The 18,707-nt window shown below is 42.2% G+C and overlaps 3 protein-coding genes and 1 non-coding gene across 6 annotated transcripts; 2 read left to right on the top strand and 2 right to left on the bottom strand.

Annotated features, from left to right (window-relative positions):
* Positions 1–562: 562 nt before the first annotated feature.
* hmces (5-hydroxymethylcytosine binding, ES cell specific) lies at positions 563–4,900 on the top strand. Of its 2 annotated transcripts, none has more exons than XM_034585193.1 (7): positions 563–721; positions 880–1,069; positions 1,879–2,022; positions 2,127–2,354; positions 2,692–2,849; positions 3,244–3,436; positions 3,546–4,900. In XM_034585193.1, the coding sequence occupies exons 2-7, from the start codon at positions 881–883 to the stop codon at positions 3,735–3,737; spliced, it is 1,104 nt and encodes a 367-aa protein (XP_034441084.1). In that variant the 5' UTR covers positions 563–721; position 880; the 3' UTR covers positions 3,738–4,900. The 2 variants fall into 2 exon arrangements, with proteins under 2 accessions (XP_034441084.1, XP_034441083.1); XM_034585192.1 differs by having other exon boundaries at positions 603–721; positions 862–1,069.
* LOC117761367 (ras-related protein rab7) lies at positions 3,899–10,972 on the bottom strand. Of its 2 annotated transcripts, none has more exons than XM_034585196.1 (6): positions 10,528–10,972; positions 8,775–8,837; positions 8,443–8,569; positions 7,347–7,565; positions 6,023–6,151; positions 3,899–5,476 (listed from the first exon to the last, which is right to left on the bottom strand). In XM_034585196.1, the coding sequence occupies exons 2-6, from the start codon at positions 8,825–8,827 to the stop codon at positions 5,381–5,383; spliced, it is 624 nt and encodes a 207-aa protein (XP_034441087.1). In that variant the 5' UTR covers positions 8,828–8,837; positions 10,528–10,972; the 3' UTR covers positions 3,899–5,380. The 2 variants fall into 2 exon arrangements, with proteins under 2 accessions (XP_034441087.1, XP_034441089.1); XM_034585198.1 differs by having other exon boundaries at positions 8,775–8,839; positions 10,716–10,919.
* Positions 10,973–12,289: 1,317 nt separating this feature from the next.
* Positions 12,290–12,362, bottom strand: trnaf-gaa. Its single transcript has one exon. It is a non-coding gene; the product is annotated as a tRNA-Phe (tRNA).
* A 299-nt stretch (positions 12,363–12,661) lies between these two features.
* rpn1 (ribophorin I) lies at positions 12,662–18,694 on the top strand. Its single transcript, XM_034585187.1, has 10 exons — positions 12,662–13,055; positions 13,740–13,804; positions 15,064–15,370; positions 15,462–15,671; positions 15,758–15,950; positions 16,081–16,180; positions 16,266–16,404; positions 17,076–17,195; positions 17,301–17,546; positions 17,626–18,694. The coding sequence occupies exons 1-10, from the start codon at positions 12,816–12,818 to the stop codon at positions 17,806–17,808; spliced, it is 1,803 nt and encodes a 600-aa protein (XP_034441078.1). The 5' UTR covers positions 12,662–12,815; the 3' UTR covers positions 17,809–18,694.
* The last annotated feature ends 13 nt before the right edge of the window (positions 18,695–18,707 follow it).

The raw sequence follows: 18,707 nt of genomic DNA, 5'->3' as shown, positions 1-18,707 counted from the left end.
GGAGAATATTTTTTCTTCAGAGGTTTGGCATCAACGGAGCAGCAGTCATTAAGTGTCAAACAAATAATCCATTCATATACAGTGATTAAGACTCTGAGCTGCAGGTGTCATACATCCTGGCTACCAGCCTCCATCAGTCTCTCTCCAAGCTGCAGGGCAGACAGTTACCTCAGGTTTGTCCCTCACACCACAGGCAGGGTGAGATACATGTATCTGTTACCTGATATCCCTTTAGAAGTTCATCATGTTATTTCATGAATAGATGAATATTCTGCCAAAGAAGCTTTTTGCAACTAATTCTACTGTTTGTCACTGAAATGTGTTTTTCAATGTGGTGTTGCTTTTACTGGCACGGATGCTCACCTAATACAGAAGAACTGATGTTGTGGGAAAAGATGTTTATTTGCCTGTATTTGGGATATTTGTGACCGGAAGATGGAAAGGCATGTGACTGGAGGAGAAGTCACTATCCGGCCTCTGATTGGATGGTACTCGCTCTCCTTTATTGATAGTTTATTCTGGGTTGGTCAGGGTTTTGCTGTGAAGAGTGCTGATTGGTTGAAGTGAGAATATCACACGGTGAGCCAATCAGAAGAAGGATAGGGGCGGGTGTTCAGAAAACAGCGGGAGGGGGACCGTGAGGAGACGTGTGTCCGGACAGGTTCCTGAGACGACATCTGAAAACACAACAACACAACTACACCTCTCCACTCAACAACAGGTAACACCAACAGGGATTCTACACGTTGTATTTGTAGCCAGCGAAGAAGAACGGTTCAGTGCCCTGGCATGAATTTAAGCTAACATGCTAATAACTCTGTAGAATACTAACCGAGCTCCTCTTCTCTGGTGTTTTTAAAGTTTCGCTTCTGCCGTCAGGATGTGTGGAAGAACCGCGTGCACTCTGGCTCCAGACGAGGTGAGCCGAGCCTGCTCCTACAGGACCCGGGGAGGGCAGCGCAGACAGCCCCGCTGGAGGGATGGAGATGCGGACAAGTACCGGCCCTCCTACAACAAGAGCCCCCAGACCATGAGCCCCGTCCTGCTGTCCCAGAGGCATTTCGACAAGGTAAGAGCTGGACAACACCTCCTGTGTGGGAGACATGGAGGAAAGTAAAGGACACCCGAAGAGAGAGGAGAGGGATCATGGGAGGGTTTCATCCTCACTAGAACTTTGCTAGATGAGGAGAGGAGACTAAATAATGTAATCAACCTGTAAAGTCCGCTTTGTATTGATGCTGCTTTTAATCTTTATAATATTTACCTCCAATAAGGACATAAACAATGTGCAGTATAACCTGGGAGCTAAAAGAATTAGCCTCATAAATCACATCTGACACAGTCATAAACATATGCAGCACTCACTATGTTTACATGGAGAGCAATATTCCGATTGTTGACCATATCCTGAATAAGACGTTATTTTGATTATGATGTGTACATGAGTTACTTATAGAATGTACCATAAATATTACTGTTAACATGTTATGATATGATCCAGAGTCAGATTCAGCTTTATTTGTCACTCTCATAACACACGTTACAGCCTAACATGGGAGTGAAACACTGTTCTCCACATGTCAGGGCGCAGGTCACATTTAAAAACAACATCAGATACATTAACTCATATCCATGTAGATAAAGGCAAAGAGAAACCTGCAATCTTCTCAACAGCTCTCACTGGTCTATCCACGGACTTGCACTCATGAATCAAATATTCTGTAAGCAACTCTTATAAACATCAAAATGGAAATGTCTTGTTTAGAATAAGGTCAATAGTTTTCCATGTAAACAGGGCCACTGTTCTGCCTCAGAATGGTACTATGTACTTCCATAGATGCTCATGTTATTGTGTCCACTCCTCATGTGTGTCCTCAGGATGCTCCTGTGGATGAGTGTGTGTTGGCCTCCATGCGCTGGGGTCTCGTACCTGCCTGGTTCAAGGAGAAAGATCCGAGCAAGATGCAGTACAGCACCAACAACTGTCGCAGTGAGAACATACTGGAGAAGAAATCATACAAGGTGTGTAGGGTTAGAGACACTGCAGTGTTCAGCTACTCCCCTGTTATCTACATGCTTTGTATTGTGGGCTTCAGGACTCTGATCGCTCCCCTTTCTCTCCAAAGTACCCCCTGAATAAAGGACAGCGCTGCGTCATCCTGGCTGATGGGTTTTACGAGTGGAGGCGGGAGGAGAAAAACAAGCAGCCTTTCTTCATCTACTTCCCTCAGACTCCGGCAGGATCCAGTCAGGAGAAAGCAGAAGATCAGGATGACCTCCCGACCTCGGCTCGCACTGAGGAGAATTCAGAGACGGCACACTCTGCAGACGGGTCCTCCCTTGACTCAACGGAGGTTCGCACTGGGTTTTCTTCAGCAGTATGAGCGCCGTGAAAATTAGCTTTCATTCAGAGCAAAAGTAGAGAGAATACAGCTATGGCGGAAATTAAGAGTGGCTGAAAATTTCCTGTGTGAGAGAGGAGCTGAGGCAAAAATGTGCATGTGTCCACCAGGTGTTCCTTTAGCAGAGATTTCTAACCAAAGCCTGGTTTAGTTTTAATTTAAGTATGTAGCTTTGGACTGGAAAGTCGTAAAACAAAAAAAGCCAGTCTCCAAATTTTAATATGCAAACTTGAACCATTTAAACCTTTTAATGTGACTCTGCCTGTTTTTTCTTTGCTGTGTGTGGCAGGGAGGGGAGGAAGCACCATGTGAATGGACAGGCTGGAAGTTGCTGACTATGGCTGGACTGTTTGACTGCTGGACACCTCCAGGTGGTGGAGAACCCCTTTATACTTACAGCGTGATCACTGTGAATGCTTCCCCAAACTTGCAGAGCATCCATGATAGGTAAGAACAGTAAATGTGCCAATACACTCATTGCCTTCACCAAGGAGGTTTTGTTTTCATTTCTGTTTGTCAGCAGGCTTATACAAAAAGTGCTGAACTGATTTTATTGAGACTTGATGGAAGGGTGGGGTATGAGGACTTTCACTTTCTGTTACCATTGCGATACTGGGCGTTTCTGCACACTTGAGTGAATTTCTCAAGAAACGATGCAGATATCTTTATGAAAAAAATGAGGCATGCTTAGAGGACTAATATCTATGTGTGTGGAATTTGGTGCAGCTTGATTTAATTTAAGGGGACTATTTGGCCTCGGTGGAGGTATGTGTTTACCGAGTACCATTCTAGTTTCATTTGTCTGTGTGAAATTGTAGCATACTGTATGCTTGTGTTTTAGGATGCCAGCTATCCTGAATGGCGAGGAGGAAGTGAGAAGATGGCTCAACTTCGGGGAGGTGAAGTCTCTTGATGCCCTGAAACTGCTCCAGTCTAAAAACATTCTGACTTTTCATCCCGTCTCGTCGCTCGTCAACAACTCACGCAACAACTCTCCAGAGTGCCTTCAGCCTGTGGATCCTAGCAGTAAAAAGGTATTAGATTAACTCTCATATATTAATACTCACTTTTGAAAAATCTAGCAATATTGTTTATTTGGTAAAGTGGAGGTTTCATCTGATAAATCTGACCTTTGACCCATAGGAGCCCAAACCCACAGCCAGCAGTCAGAGGATGATGAGCTGGTTAAAAAGCAGCTCAACCTCTAAGAGGAAGGAGTTGGACACTTGTGAGAATGAAGAGCAAGAAAGAAAGACAGAGACTCAGCAGAAGTCTACTGGAGCACTTCAGCAGTGGCTTCAGGGAGCCAATAAGAAACCGAGAACCAAGGAGTGAAAACTGCACATTTGATGACCGTTTAGGTCTCATTGATTCTACTTTACTGTTTTAAAGGCATGAGAAACATTGTATGTTACAGTTTTTGCTTATGCTAGTAAATATCTTTAATGTATATGCTTCACAGATGTGACTAATATTCAATATTTCATTGTCAGAAATAAACAGTGTACTTTATTCAAGATTTTTATTACCCTTATTACTTGAAACGCAAAGACATTGAAACAATGCAGATGCTATGCATTTATCATATTAATAATATAATAATGATGAATGCCAATAGTCCCCCCAATGTTTTTTTTTTCCTCTTTTCAAAGTTGTATGTAATCTAGAATGCATTTCAAAGTTTTAACACCAATAGATCGGTTAAGAGATGTCAAGCACTTTAACTGTTTGCCAACACTAGCAAGTCGGATATGGAGATTTACAACACAACCTTTACAGCCTTCCCCCAACCATGATCGAGAGGTTTGCAAATATACAAAGTCTTGCAATAGTTGACAGTAAAAAGAAACGTTCTAGCTAATAGTACTCGGTTATGAGTGATATTTATACTTGAGAAAACTCTCCTCTCCAGGACTGTCAGAATGACCTGCTGTCTTGATTTGGTTCATTTCATGTCAAATGTTATACCAAGAACTTAATAAAAGATAAACCTTCATTTTCTCCAATAGAGGAACAGCAATATGTTAGTGACAGCACTTTACACCGAGGATTCTGGATATACAGGATGTCCTCAGCCTGAGCTACAACTGCATGTATTGTGGCTTCAACATGAGATGAATGAACAAGTCTTCAGTTACTGTTCGAAAAAAAAGTATCTGTACACACGCATCTGATGGATTTTTCATTGAATTGTATTTTCAATTCTTTGCCAATTAACGAGAACCAGCAGGCAGCATATTAACGTGATCCACACATGCCCTTTGTCACTCACTGATCCTTCACTAAGTCACTACTCACTCCCTCTTCATGTACCAGTTTAGTTTACAAGCCTGCATGATGTACAGTGAAAACATGGTGTCATGTGTTTTTGAGTGTGAAAGGAATTTAAGCCACAACACAAACAAGTAAAATGAAAAGGGGGAGGGGCGTGTCCTCTATTCATGCAGCAGTGCTGGGCTGTGAATGTAGGAAAACAACCACAACTGCCCGAGAAGCTTTGATTAAAAAAAAAAAGAATAATAAAAATGAATTTGTCCAACCTAACTCAAACACAAACATGTATAGAGATAATGCTTCAATCTACCACTTTAAGTATCCAAATAAAAGCAAAACTGGGTGTGAAAGCAGCGATATACATGGAACAGAAAATGAGATTTAGCCCAAACCACCACCGCTATGACAAAAGTGTGGAGAGACTGGGAAGTAATAAGCATCAATAAGTAAATGCCATAATGTTTCCTTAACGTGTTCTTTGGGCTAGGAGACTTGTACTTTATAAAAAATGTGTGATTTGTATACATAAGGAGGTGAGTGCAGCATGTTTGTGTGTAGTATACTCTATGAGTGGGATGCTGCTTGTATGTCGGGCAATGGGATTAACACAGTGGGTCATGGGAAAAGGGATATATAGACAAGGCAAGACAGGGTGGTGAGGGCAATGACGACCCCCTGCCGACCCCAGATGATCCTCAGAGTCCTCAGCAGCTGCAGGTCTCCGCCGACGGCTTGGCTCGCTCGTTCCTGTCCAGCTTGATTGGCTCTGGGAACTCGTTGTACAACTCAACCTCGGTTTCCTGAAATCAGACAGTATGTGTGAGTGAGTGTCTGTCTCAAAACCACCCAGCTCCCATGGAAACATGATGACAAATGTTATATCTCAACATTAATGACTTGGTCAAACTGCCTACTAGAGCCGTGTCTCAATTCAGGGGCCGCATCCTTCAGAGGTTGTAATGGAAGACGTGACTAGGTGGTCCTATTTCGAATGCTCCTTCAAATGTGGCTGACAAATGCGCTTCAGTGATAAATGGTTTTTCAAAATAAGTAACTGTGTCAGCAAGCTATTAGACATCCATCGCTTGACTATCACGCTTCAACTCAACACAAGTTAAATTGAAAATTGAGGGGTATTAAAACTTTTTCGTTGTGTCCCACTTTAGCTCTGTTGCTAAGCAACAAAAATAAGGGCCAACACAGAAAGCCTTTGTAGACCAGACTGTTTCATTTTGGTTTAACCTTTGCGGTACCCTGCCCACAAAGACCGCCTCCTTCATGGGCCACGTAGACCTCGTCCTCTGAATTGGGACACAGCTTAGAATTTCCTGCTGGCCTCCGCTTACCTGTTTAAGAGCGTTGCGTGCAATAGTCTGGAAGGCCTGTTCCACATTGATTGCCTCCTTGGCGCTGGTTTCGAAATATGGGATGTTGTTCTTGCTCTGACACCAAGCCTGTGCCCTCTTGGTTGTTACCTGAATCACAAAAGAGCAGACGTTACAACAGAATCACGAGACCGATGAGATTGACTCTTTTATCTGAGCTTTTTTAGTTATGTCCCATTACTCTAGAGCAGTGGTGACCAACCTTTTCGAGCCCAAGATCACTTTTTAATTCCAAACGTAAGCCGAGATCTACCACCCTGATATCTTCCAAAAAAAACACTTGGGGTCATTTTTAAAAATTTCTGTTAAAGTCTGAATGTACAAGAAATAAATATACACAAAGGGCAGTTGTGCAACTTTTTCTATTCAATGCACAATATTAAAATTAATATCAATTCATATTTACAGTGCACAATATGTAGCTTCTCAGTTCCACATCATGTTCTGCAGAGAAGCTGCTACTGCAGCACAATGTTTTTACATATAGGCTTTGATTTGAATATGGCCACAAATATGATTATTGCCTTGTATGAAAGAAGTCCCTTGTACTCAAATAAATACCAGTACTACACAGTATGAAGCCGTGCATCTTCCGCTCCTGCAAATATTTCACAATTAAAAAATAAATTTTAAACAAGGGAATGGATTCCATCAACAGAAACGCTGGAGTGCTTTTATTTTGAAAAGGCATACAGAAAGTGTTGCAACCTTTTGATTGTGACATAAATTCATCAGATAAACATAACTCAGGTGAAAGATCATTTTCTCTTTTTATTCTGCTGTGAACCACAATGTTTACCTGTTTATGACACAAATGTATTTACAACACTTTCCGAACCCGTTTCAAAGTAAAAGCACTCCAGCGTTTCACTTTCTGAATCCACTCATTTGTTCCAAAGGGGCTTTGATTGTTATCGACAGACCCAAAGATGCGCATCTTCATACAGTAGAGTCCTGACATTTAGTTTAGTACATAGACCAACTTGTTCTTGAAGGAAATGCAGGAGATAAACCTGCAGCTCCGCCGCCAGTAGCAGACACACAGCGTGTGTGAAAAACAGACAACCGACAAACAGCTGATCTGCGGCACGACGACAGCCAGTGAGTCCAGAGAGTCCAGAGAGCTGGGGGATCGACAGTGAAGACTGCGAGATCGACGGGATGGCGACCACTGCTCTAGAGTCTGAAGTCCCAGTTGTTGCCAATGTCAACTAAACATTTCCTTGAAAAAAACTAACATAGTAAAATGTTGTAAATAGATGTAAACCTGGTGATTTGGACCCACCTGTCTGTTCTCCAAGTCAATCTTGTTGCCCAGCACCACAAAGGGGAAGTTCTCAGGGTCTCGAGGGCTGGCCTGAATCAAGAACTCGTCCCTCCAGCTGTCAAGGGTCTTGAAGGTGTTGGGTGCCGTCACGTCAAACACCAGGACGCAGCAGTCGGCTCCACGGTAGAACGCAACACCTAAGGACTGGAACCTCTCCTGACCTGCTGTGTCCCAGATCTAAGATACAAACAGCGAGAGATACAGAGTGGAGAAAAGTAAGCAACAAGGAAAACATACAATATTTACATGCACAAAATAATCTGATCACTGAAAGAGATTAAGGCAATCTCTTTGACTTTGGTGTTAAAATAGTTCACTTTAACCAGATCTGCTTCATTACCTTTGTTTATACCAGCTAAAGTAAAAGCATGTGGAGTAGAAGTTTATTTACTATTGATTGCGTTTTGTTGTCTGCAGTATTCAAAATAATTTTCTTAATCTGACATCACTGGTAATGGTGCTGTTTGCAAGAAGAAATTAAAATTGACTCAGCTTTATAGCAACTTACTGTGTAAAATAAAAATGTATTTGTAAGCCAAAGTATAGAGACCAATGACCAATCTCTTAATTAAGATTATGCTTAACTCTGAATCTGACTTTGACTCCACTCTTTAGTTTACAAGAGTAAAGTATGGATGCCCATTCATAAACAGCCTAACCTCCATACCTCAGTTTTAGGTAAATACAGCTGTGATTGCAAAATGACTGGAGTTGTGAAATTATACATCTAAAGATAAGGCCTGAGACTTGTTTTCAATAACAAATACAAAAGACTGTTGACCATTAGTTGTGTCCAATCAATTTGAGGCTTTAAGTTGAATCTTTGAATAGACCACTTTTATAGAAAACTAAAAGAAATAATTAATTTTCTGATTGATAAACCCTGAAAACTCTTACAAGTCCATAACTGTTATCAGCAATGTGAATTAGCATGCTTTTAAGTATCACAACCTTTTAAGCCTTATACCGTACTCGGTGATTGTTAAATAATAGCGTTTCAGTGAGAAGACACCATATCCGTGTGACATTCCTGAGGGAACTATTTCTTCAGTACCTGCATTGTGACAAGTCTGTCATCAACCATGACTTCTTTTGTGAGGAAATCAGCTCCTATTGTGGCTTTGTACTGGTTACTGAACTTCTTATTCACATACTGGTTCATCAATGAGGTCTTTCCAACTCTAGAGAGAAAAAAACAATCACAAGACAACATTCAGAAACAAGTGAAACAGAAAATGTCACCAGTATGATTGATTGGTGAATCACACACAATGAAGTGTTTTACAATCACATAAGATTCAATACCCTGACAAATGTTATATATTTACAGTGAGTTGCCTATTTGTTGTTCATTTAGAGTCGAGGCAAATGTTCAGTACCACTCACCCGGAGTCTCCAAGGATGATGACTTTGAGTAGAACTTTCTTCCTTGACGTCATTGTGCCACAGCTGTAACCGACAACAACACAGGTTATAGGGAAAAAGAAGAAACCTCCTAACAGAAGCAGACATATGCTGGAATTGCTATAAGAGAGGAACACAGCTTTGTCCAAATGATGACCCTCCTGATATGAGTCAACAGCTTTTACTGAAAGATGATAGGGTCTGTGAGCTTCTCAAAATACACTCCAAAGAAATGGACAAGTTCTAGGAAAGAAATCAAGTGCAACGTCTGCAATAGCAGTTTCCTTCACTTCAGAAACAAAGAAAAATAAAATAATGGACTGCACTGTACCATGAGGAACAACATACAATTATTAAAACAAAAAACAATATGCTACATTCTTTCATTTTTTTTTCAAAATATGTTGGACAATTGAGTGCTAGGGTTGTTGAACTAAATTGACATCTGCTTCAGCAGCTTGCCTTTGTTTCACTATAAAACATTCATTATGTGATATGAATGTTTCTGACAAACCATTCAATGGGAAGAAATGCATTGTTTCATAACCAACTTACAAGGTTTGTAGATTTATTATTCTGAACATTATATGTTAGAAACCGAAACACACACGCACACAGAGACTTGGACCATGGATTTGTAAATAATTAGTCTATATAGAAATCCATCATGGTGAATTCCACTCTGCAATCAAAGGCATGAGTCACACTGTAATTGTTACAGATCTTACAGATTACATCCCATTTGTTAAATTTGGAGTAACAGATGCTCATAAATTAGACCTCAGCTACCCTCAACTCTTCCTCTTTTCATGGTATATCTGCTTCCTCCATTCGACTTCCCTCTGTTTTCTTGATATCCATAATCAAAAATCTCCCCGTCAATCACATATTTGTTAACTAATGACGTAGATCAGAAGCACATCATATCTTTGTGTTGAAATCAGTAGCTGATCAACCATTCTCATATTTGTGCCTGCTCAAGACATCAGTGTGCTTTGTAATCATAAACAACCTCATAGAGCTGAAAAGACCAAAGTCCAAACAAAAGGGCTTTGAAACATCACTATGATCAGGTTAAACCTCAGAGAGCATTCATGAAAAACTATCTTATCCTCGCATCGCTTAACGTTAACAGACTCTTCTGTGCGCAAGAAGACACTGTTTGAATCCATGTCAGTCGTATTATGAGGGGAAAGAGGCAACGAGCTGTCGTGCGGCTCTCATAATCTGCACCCCATGACACTGTGTCAGGGACTGATCACATGGTTTAAAACACAGGACTAACGGAACCATGACTTGGCAACCATGATTAGCACAGCGAGTACATTAGCGGGATTCAACACACATAACGGAATAACCCATAGCTGGAATCAATCTGTCGACTGGGAATATTTACATTGAATAGAGCAGCACACAATCCTGCCTCACTATTTAGCCTCAGGACCATAAAGGCATCAAAAACACTGACACGGGGTTAGCATGGGAGAATGGGTGCAAAGCAAATGGTGGAAAAAGTTAGCTAGCTTGGAGAAAGGGTAACATCATAAGTGCAAATGTTTTTTTCAGGTAAAAACCGTTTTGATTACCTCGACTACAAACAATTACCACATCCAGTGACACTTCTGATTTAAGCTAACCTTTAGTTAGCTAACCAGGGTGTATTAACAAAGGTGAAACAATAGCATTAACACATTTTGTCACGTAAAACCAACAACTAAAATCAACATAAACCAACCTGGCCGATGTTGCTGTGGTGAAAAAAACCCCCTCAAAGCTGGATTCTTCCTCTGCCGCGGTTTGGGGCGCTAGCTGACGCGCAGGCTAGCTAACTAGCTAACAGCGGCTTCAAATGTCTGCCGTGAACAAAACAACACGTTTACGGCGACGACAGCTAAATTATCTCGGACAGCTCCACTCGCAGCTAACTCTGCTCGTCAAAATCAAGTCCGCCGCTGCCGACGCTCGTCTCCCTTTGTGCTGTGGAGGAGATTTGGCGGAGACGGTCTACGTCGCCCTGGCTCTCGTTGACGCTTGCTTTTCGCCGTCCAGCTAACTCGCTAGCAGCTAACAGCTAGCCTAGCTCGGTGCACTTCCTCCAAAACAAGCTGTGTCGGTGAGCGCTGACGTCACGTGCAGGACACGCCTGGCTGCTCAGGAGAAGTCACACGTTCACTGGTGTGTAGCTGGTTTACTGTTTCTACTGGTCGCTTTAAACATGCACGCTGCTACTGCACATGCACTGCACCCATGTCATACTTTGTGTTACTTGTTGAATCACTGCTCATGTGGAAAAACACCATTCACGTGCAATTTGTGTAACAATACTTTGTTGTTTTTGTTCATCATCACATTCATTTATTATCATTATCAGTAGTAGTTTCTTTCTATAAACTTAATTTTATTTAATTTACAATACACTTATATTTTTACTTTATTTTAATCTTCACTTGTATTTTCGATTAAATTCTTTATTGTGTCCCCCCCTGTATTCTATTCTACTTTATTTGTTCTGTGCTGTATTCTTGGAGTAAGCTGGCACAAGAACTTCCTTCAGGATTAGTCGTATTTTATCGTATCTTATCTTAAACATTATACTGATTCAAACAATCATTACATGAAACAAGTTTTAGAACTGGTCCTGGTCGTTGTGAGTGACGATTTGTTGTTTAAATTTTGTTTGTACTTTAGCTCTGTGTGGTTTAGTTGTGACATGCTACCCTCTTCACCCGCTGCTGGGATTGGTTCCTCACTGTGGTCTGTCACATGTTTCTAACACTGGTAGCATATGTTTGTCTATGTATCTTTGCTGTCTGCCAGTGGTGCCACCCGAGTGCACTAAACTATCAATGCATCAGCAGCTTTTTTGACCAGTTTACAATAGCTATTGGTCATGTGATGATGACCAATAAATGTCTTGATGACTTAGATTTTGTTGACTCTATTTAAGTATTTTTTTTTTTTTTTTTATGAAGGTAATTTCTTGCTGCAAGTTTTTCTGGCCTCCTTGTTGTGGTTTCAATGGAAGTAAATTCCACATCCAAGCAATTTTGCAGATCCACTGGGCCATAATCATATAATCTATTCCATTCTGTTCTTATCTACATCCTTGTTATGTGTTTTAATGTATTTTAACATTTCATTGACAAATGATCGTCAGCTGCATGTCAGCTCATGAGATTTCTATTTTCTGCAGTCATACCCAGCACACCACCTTTGGTTCGGGGGAACATTGTACTCAGAAAGCTCCCCTACAGTAATTCAAGGACATTTTCGGTTCTGGAAAATGATTCAAAAGGTTATGAAACATGTGATCTTCAGGGTGCGTTTCATAGAGCTTCTCTCAAATTAACTATGTAGTAACGTCCAAAGAAACATTTGTTAACCTGTTTTTAACCGCTGTATAAATCTAACTGACAGCCATAACATGTGATCTGGTGTGTATCCTGTGTGGTTGTATCGTTCTCCAAAACATGGCTCCGAAGAGACCACTCTACTGCTGCCGAAACCCGGGATCGAACCAGGGACCTTTAGATCTTCAGTCTAACGCTCTCCCAACTGAGCTATTTCGGCGGGTTGTAGATCGGTCACATGAACACCATATTAATATAAACTTTAATCATTGTTGTGATGTTTGCCCGATGATAACTGGGTTCGTCGATTTATCGATAGCAAACATGTGAGGTAAATTTACCTCACATGTTTGCTGCCATCATCAGGCAGCGAGAGGTTATAACATACCTTACAGACAATCGACACAGAGTAGAACACACAGATAAACTGTTGACGGTAATATTTTAAACAATCCTCATAAATATCAACTGTAGTGATCGTTCTCTCATTTCACAATCGCTTCAGACGCACGGCACGTTGTGAAGACCCCGCTGTGACGTCATCACGTCGGACTGAGTGTAGCGTCATCGTTTCTGATGTAGAGCAGCGCGGCGGCCTTTCTTTGCTGCTCTACATTCCCCCTCGGCATTATCCGCCCTTATCCCGGCATTCAGCTCTTAATTCATTTCCACCATGGCTCTGAAGGCGCCTGTGCTCGCCGCCTTACTGCTCCTGGTAGCCGCTGTGGGCTCGGGGGTTTCAGCGGACGGTTTGGTGAACGAGGAGGTGAAGAAGACCGTGGACCTGAGCTCCCATCTGGCGAAGATGACCGCGGAGATCGCGCTGTCCAACCAGGGACACACCGGGGTCCAGAGCTTCATACTGGCGGTGGAGGCGGACCTGGCCCCGCACCTGGCTTACATCGGAGCATCGGTGAGACAAACGTCAATGAACGAGATGAAACAGCGCCTGCACATCTGCAGCCTGCAGCCGGCTAGCAGCTTCACCCAGTTAGCTAGTCTGTACGAGGCTACATGTACTCGCTCGCTAAGTCTTGCAGCTCTCACGTGTTTCGTTGTGCGTAACAACAGCAATGATGCAGTGGTGAATTAACTCAATTGCTTTGTGCATTAAATCAGTCTGTAGCTGTGTGAGACGATTCATTGTGAGCGAGCTGTGTTAGCAAACAGCCGCACTTAGCCACCGTTAGCTTCAGTTCATAGACGTTTACTCGCTGTGCAAGACCTTCACATGAGCTCAGCTGCTATCAGCAGTAATGTATGTGTGTACGAGCAGCTCGGGACACATGAGCCTCATTCATTAATGTTAACTGGGGATGTAGGTTGGAAAACGTTGACTTCCGCAGCGCTGCACGCTCCCTCAGTGGCTGAATGACACGTATGCGCTGGACAGCTCACTTCCGTGTGTGACTGCGCAGGTCTGCCCCCTTGCTCAATGAATGAAACTTGTCTGTAGACGGGATAATATGCTACTTACATTTACGTAAAGGGATTGTTATGTATTGCATCATCCAGTAAATGATTCACAATTCATTTATTTTGTCTGCAAGTGTTTTCATGTCAAGGAGAATATGCTCAAACGGCTATGTCTTCACAGGTGAAGGGTGTTGAAGAAGAGAATGGCATGCTCGAGCTCCAGCAGACATCAATTCAGGGCCAACGGTAAGAGATCACACTCTTAAATGGTCACCAAGGCAGATTATTTAGCTTTTTTAAAAATGTTTTTTAACATTTGCTTTGTTAGAAGTTGATTTGACTGTCAAAGTGAAGGGCGTACTTTAAAAATGCATCTCAATTCCAAGGGAATGCTTTTCAATATCCTGTTCCTCTCGCCTTCAGACGAGGGTATACAACTTTATTCTTTCTAAACATATGGAAGACATTGTTTTCCCACTGGTCAAAATATGGTCAATCAACTTTCTATTAGACCAAATACTAGAAAAAAGGGTTAGGGACCTAAAACACCTACAAAAGGTATCACAGTTTGGGTTTTGTGTAGAGAAACATTTGACTCTTGTGATTAAAGAAACTAGTCGGACTGTAAACGGTGTACGACCAATGGAAGATGGAGTCTTGGCCTGCCTTACTACTTTCTGCACTGGAAGCCCCAAAATATTTTGACCGTTTCCTGAAGAGGCTTATTTGTCATATAATGATAGCTGGCGGGCTCAGATTGACTGATTATGAACCACTAACCGACAAAATTAAAATGTTGCATAATGGAGAAGTGTTTTACTCATTAAAAATTACCAATGCAAATTCTTTTTAACAAGGGTTTGACTTTTACATGTACTAACAGTTGCATAAACAAAGAAAATTATGATTCACTCATTACACACTTGCAGCCCTGCTCTTACTTACAAAGACACAGACCCATATGTCACAGTCAGAATAAATCCAGTCAATCCATTGGAAACATCCATTGTTTCAAGTTTTTAACATCTTAGGCAGGCGGGTGTCTGCATAACTTTCTGCTGCAGCTGAGCGTGTGATGGGCATGTAGTCACAGACGGGCCTCCCTGGCTTAATCAGTACTCGGAAAGCTTTTCTACTAGTTTTGATTCAGACATAGCAAGATCTCCACATTCTGTTAACTGTGAGACCCACAGTGGGTGAGTACCTGCTCACATCGTACCAATGTCCAAGATCTTTTTTTTACAGATTAACTGACAGTATTAATTTGTCAAAGTTCTTATTGACAATTACCGATCAACTGGCTGATGATAAACATTTCACTCATCAACTTGTCAGGTCATTGAAATTGCTCATTAATAAATATTTAGGTCGTTTATTGGTTTCAGTGCTAGAACTCCTCACTTTCTATTCATGAATAACCTCCTGAAAACAAACAGCAGCAACATGAACACCATCAGAAAGTTGTACCTAATCCATGCCTCTCTCTGTCATCTGTTCCTGTGCAGTGGGGAGTTCTACAGAGTGCAGCTGCCCTCCACTCTGCCAGCTGGTGCTCAGCTGATGGTGAAGGTGGAAATGACATTCAGCCATGTACTGAAGCCCTTCCCCACACACATCACTCAGGCCGAGCGCCAGCTGGTGGTGTTTCAGGGAAACCACTACCTGTACTCACCATACCCCACACGCAGCCAGACCACACGTGTCCGCCTGGCCTCCAAAACTGTGGAGACCTACACCAAGCTCGGCAACCCCACCAAGACAGATGAGTTTATTGATTACGGACCCTTCCGTGATGTGGCCCCGTTCAGTGAGGTGCGGCTCCTACAACATTTGTATGACTTACAAGTGAAGCTGTGAGGAAGAGTACTGAAACATTCTGTGCTGTGTGTTATTTTCTGTTCAGGACGCGATGAAACTCCATTTCGAAAACAACTCCCCCTTCCTCACCATCAGCAGCATCACTCGCCTCATTGAGGTGTCTCACTGGGGCAACATTGCTGTGGAGGAGACAGTCGACCTGAGGCACACAGGAGCCGCCCTGAAGGGCCCGTTCTCACGTTACGATTACCAGCGTCAGTCAGACAGTGGCATCTCATCTGTCAAATCCTTCAAGGTGCTCTATAAAACCCAAACTGTCATCGGACTTGTTTTTACTGCTAAGGTTATGATGATGATAATGAATGTGTTTTTTCTCCTCAGACCATCCTCCCTGCCTCAGCCCAGGATGTCTACTACAGAGATGAGATCGGAAACATCTCCACCTCCCACCTTCAGGTTCTGGACGACTCAGTGGAGGTGGAGGTCAGGCCTCGCTTCCCCTTGTTTGGAGGCTGGAAGACTCATTACATCATTGGCTACAATCTGCCCAGCTACGAGTACCTCTACACCCTGGGTGAGTTGATTGTTGATTAGCCCGGCATAAACTTCTGAGGAACACACCATCCATAAATTAGAAACTCCTCCATCATAACTACTGAATGCAAGGGTGTGTTGCAAACGTGTCGCATCATTATGTCTCCTAGGTGACCAATATGCACTGAAGATGAGACTAGTTGATCACGTGTACGATGACCAGGTCATCGACTCCATGACGGTGAAAATCATCCTTCCAGAGGGAGCAAGGTCAGTGTTTGTAAGAAAATCTACAGAAACGTCAAGTTGAGTTGAAGATTTTTGCATCAAAGTTTATTCTGTCTCATCCAACCAGAAACATCCATGTGGAAACACCGTACAAAATTGATCGGATGCCAAACCAGCTGCATTATACATATCTTGATACCTTTGGCCGACCTGTGCTGATCGCCAGCAAGAACAACCTGGTGGAGCAGCACATTCAGGATGTTGTGGTAAGGCCAACATAACATAACGTTTGACATAATTGTGTGAATTTTTGTGCAGCATGATTTTACCAAAATGTTTTTTCCAAGATGTGACTGGAAAATAATAATTGTGATTAACAACATGTCCAGGCATTCAGAGCAGGTCTGTAAGATCAGGGTTTTATTCTGAAAAGTGATAAAAATAAATCAGTACACCTGCTTTGTGGAGGGAGGCCCGTGAGAACAGCTAAATTACCAGTCTGCTTTTGTCTGTGGGATCGCAGTGATACTGCAGCCTCTATGGGCTGTATGTGTGAATATTGATGCTTTTAATCTGTATGCAATCTTTAAGGCTTGATTGTAATTATTGAAACTAGCCCACTCATTCATATTTGAGAATATGACTTCATTTCTAAACAAAGTATTTTTTTCACAAATTTGTAGGCCTGTAACAGTTCTCCAAATCCTCGGTTCAGTTCAAACCTCTGTTTATGAAAAAACGATTTATTGAAATTATTATGCAAATTATTTCAGCCCTTGAAATTAGGTTGGTTATTAGTTATAAAGCTGTTTCAAAAAATGTTGGTTCATTATGAAACTGTTGCAGGACAAAGTCTGGATAATTAATGGGAAACACTGAACTGTGAGAAGATATTCGTATCTAAACTAATAATGAACTTGTTCCCTTTTGTTGCCAGGTTCATTATAACTTCAATAAGATCCTGATGCTGCAGGAGCCTCTGTTGGTTGTTGCGGCCTTTTACATTCTCTTCTTCACTGTCATCATCTATGTCCGCCTTGACTTTGCCATCACAAAGGTGAGAAGGTGGTCTCTGTCTGTCTGCATTCACCCTTTTTATATGATTCACTCACATGTGCTATAAGTATGTTTTAAAAAAAATTTAAATCTGTTCTTTGTTCAGGACCCTGCTGCTGAGGTACGCATGAAGGTGGCCTCCATCACAGAGCAGGTGCTGACTCTGGTTAACAAACGTCTGGGCCTGTACAGACACATGGACGAGGTGGTCAACCGCTACAAGCAGTCCCGCGACACCGGGGCGCTTAACAGCGGCCGGAAGACGCTGGAGGCCGACCACCGCGCTCTCACCAACGAAATCAGCTCGCTGCAGGCCCGCCTCAAAGCCGAGGGCTCCGACTTGGCTGAAAAGGTGTGCGTGTGCATGCGTGTGTGTAAGCTACATAAAGTGTGTGTGCAGCCAGATTAATTTGCCTCTTTCGCGTCCTCAGGTTGGCGAGGTGCAGAAGCTAGATGGCCAGGTGAAGGAGCTGGTGTGTCGCTCCTGCCAGGAGGCGGAGCGGCTTGTGGCGGGTAAGGTCAAGAAGGAGGCGTACATCGAGAGCGAGAAGACTCTGACCAGCAAGAGACAGGAGCTTGTCAGTCGCATTGACAGTCTGCTGGATGCCCTCTAAACTACTCCTGCCACACCAAATCACATACGTACACACATACCACCCCTGCTACACCATACAACTGTTTGTATGTTTAAGAATTAAAAGAAATGTGACACAAATGCTTAAACCTTTTTTTACTATCGTTGAACCCAGACATGGACTTTTTTGCATCTCATTGTACAGTAGTGATGGGTTAATCCAAACACGTGTGTATTTGTGCCTTGTGATAAACCGGAGGTCACTGCATGCTCTGCTCTACAGCAGCTACATCACAACTTCTTTGGTTCTGTTTGTGTCTGCTACATTTGTCACCGTTTGCTCAGACATGACGCTTCATTCGTTTTCGTTTTCAAATCTGGACTCTGTATTTTTTTTTTTTTTTTTCCCCCATTAAAGAATGTACGGTTATGGGATTTTTTTTTTTTTTTAATGAATAGCTGAGGGGCCCATGTGTTTTCAGTCTCATGTCTTTACTCAGATCTACTGTTTTCTAAGACTGAACCCTCTCTGGCTCTTTTAGAATGGAGGGGATAGTCTTGTCCAATCTTTGCTCTCTTGCACTTACAACCTTTTTCTACTTGCCCCACACTGACGTTTATATTTGGGGAAAACAAATGTTAAAGCTCTGATTTAAGCGACATCCCAAATGCTTGTTTTTGATCTTCCTCCGTCATTTTTTTCTATAACTTGTATGATTTTTGTTTTGTAAATGGTAATTTGATTCCCATGAGATTAGTGAACATGAGATTAGGTCGTATGTGAGGAAAGACATGAGAAATGGGACACAGATGTTTGTGAAATGGGCAATGAAATGGAATGCTGTCAAATTTGAAATAAAATGTGGAGAAAAAGTTATAATTGTTATTGTGATGACACAGCTGGTGTATAAAAATGGATGATGGAGTTGTTTGGTTTTA

The sequence above is a fragment of the Hippoglossus hippoglossus genome, chromosome 5 (assembly GCF_009819705.1).
Source record: "Hippoglossus hippoglossus isolate fHipHip1 chromosome 5, fHipHip1.pri, whole genome shotgun sequence".
Taxonomy (NCBI): domain Eukaryota; kingdom Metazoa; phylum Chordata; class Actinopteri; order Pleuronectiformes; family Pleuronectidae; genus Hippoglossus; species Hippoglossus hippoglossus.
The sequence above is the reverse complement of the archived record's forward strand: the minus strand, read 5'-3'. Positions and strand labels throughout refer to the sequence as shown.

Bases quoted from the DNA above. Each gene is read 5' to 3' on its own strand.
- hmces (XM_034585193.1), top strand. From the start codon at position 881: ATGTGTGGAAGAACCGCGTGCACTCTGGCTCCAGACGAGGTGAGCCGA. The intron at 2,023-2,126 runs GTGTGTAGGGTT...TTCTCTCCAAAG, and splicing joins TGGAGAAGAAATCATACAAG to TACCCCCTGAATAAAGGACA. The intron at 2,850-3,243 runs GTAAGAACAGTA...CTTGTGTTTTAG, and splicing joins TTGCAGAGCATCCATGATAG to GATGCCAGCTATCCTGAATG.
- LOC117761367 (XM_034585196.1), bottom strand. From the start codon at position 8,827: ATGACGTCAAGGAAGAAAGTTCTACTCAAAGTCATCATCCTTGGAGAC. The intron at 7,566-8,442 runs GTACTGAAGAAA...TTTGTATCTTAG, and splicing joins ACAGACTTGTCACAATGCAG to ATCTGGGACACAGCAGGTCA. The intron at 6,152-7,346 runs GTGGGTCCAAAT...TTTGTGATTCAG, and splicing joins TTGACTTGGAGAACAGACAG to GTAACAACCAAGAGGGCACA.
- rpn1 (XM_034585187.1), top strand. From the start codon at position 12,816: ATGGCTCTGAAGGCGCCTGTGCTCGCCGCCTTACTGCTCCTGGTAGCC. The intron at 16,405-17,075 runs GTAAGGCCAACA...TTTTGTTGCCAG, and splicing joins AGCACATTCAGGATGTTGTG to GTTCATTATAACTTCAATAA. The intron at 17,547-17,625 runs GTGTGCGTGTGC...TCGCGTCCTCAG, and splicing joins GCTCCGACTTGGCTGAAAAG to GTTGGCGAGGTGCAGAAGCT.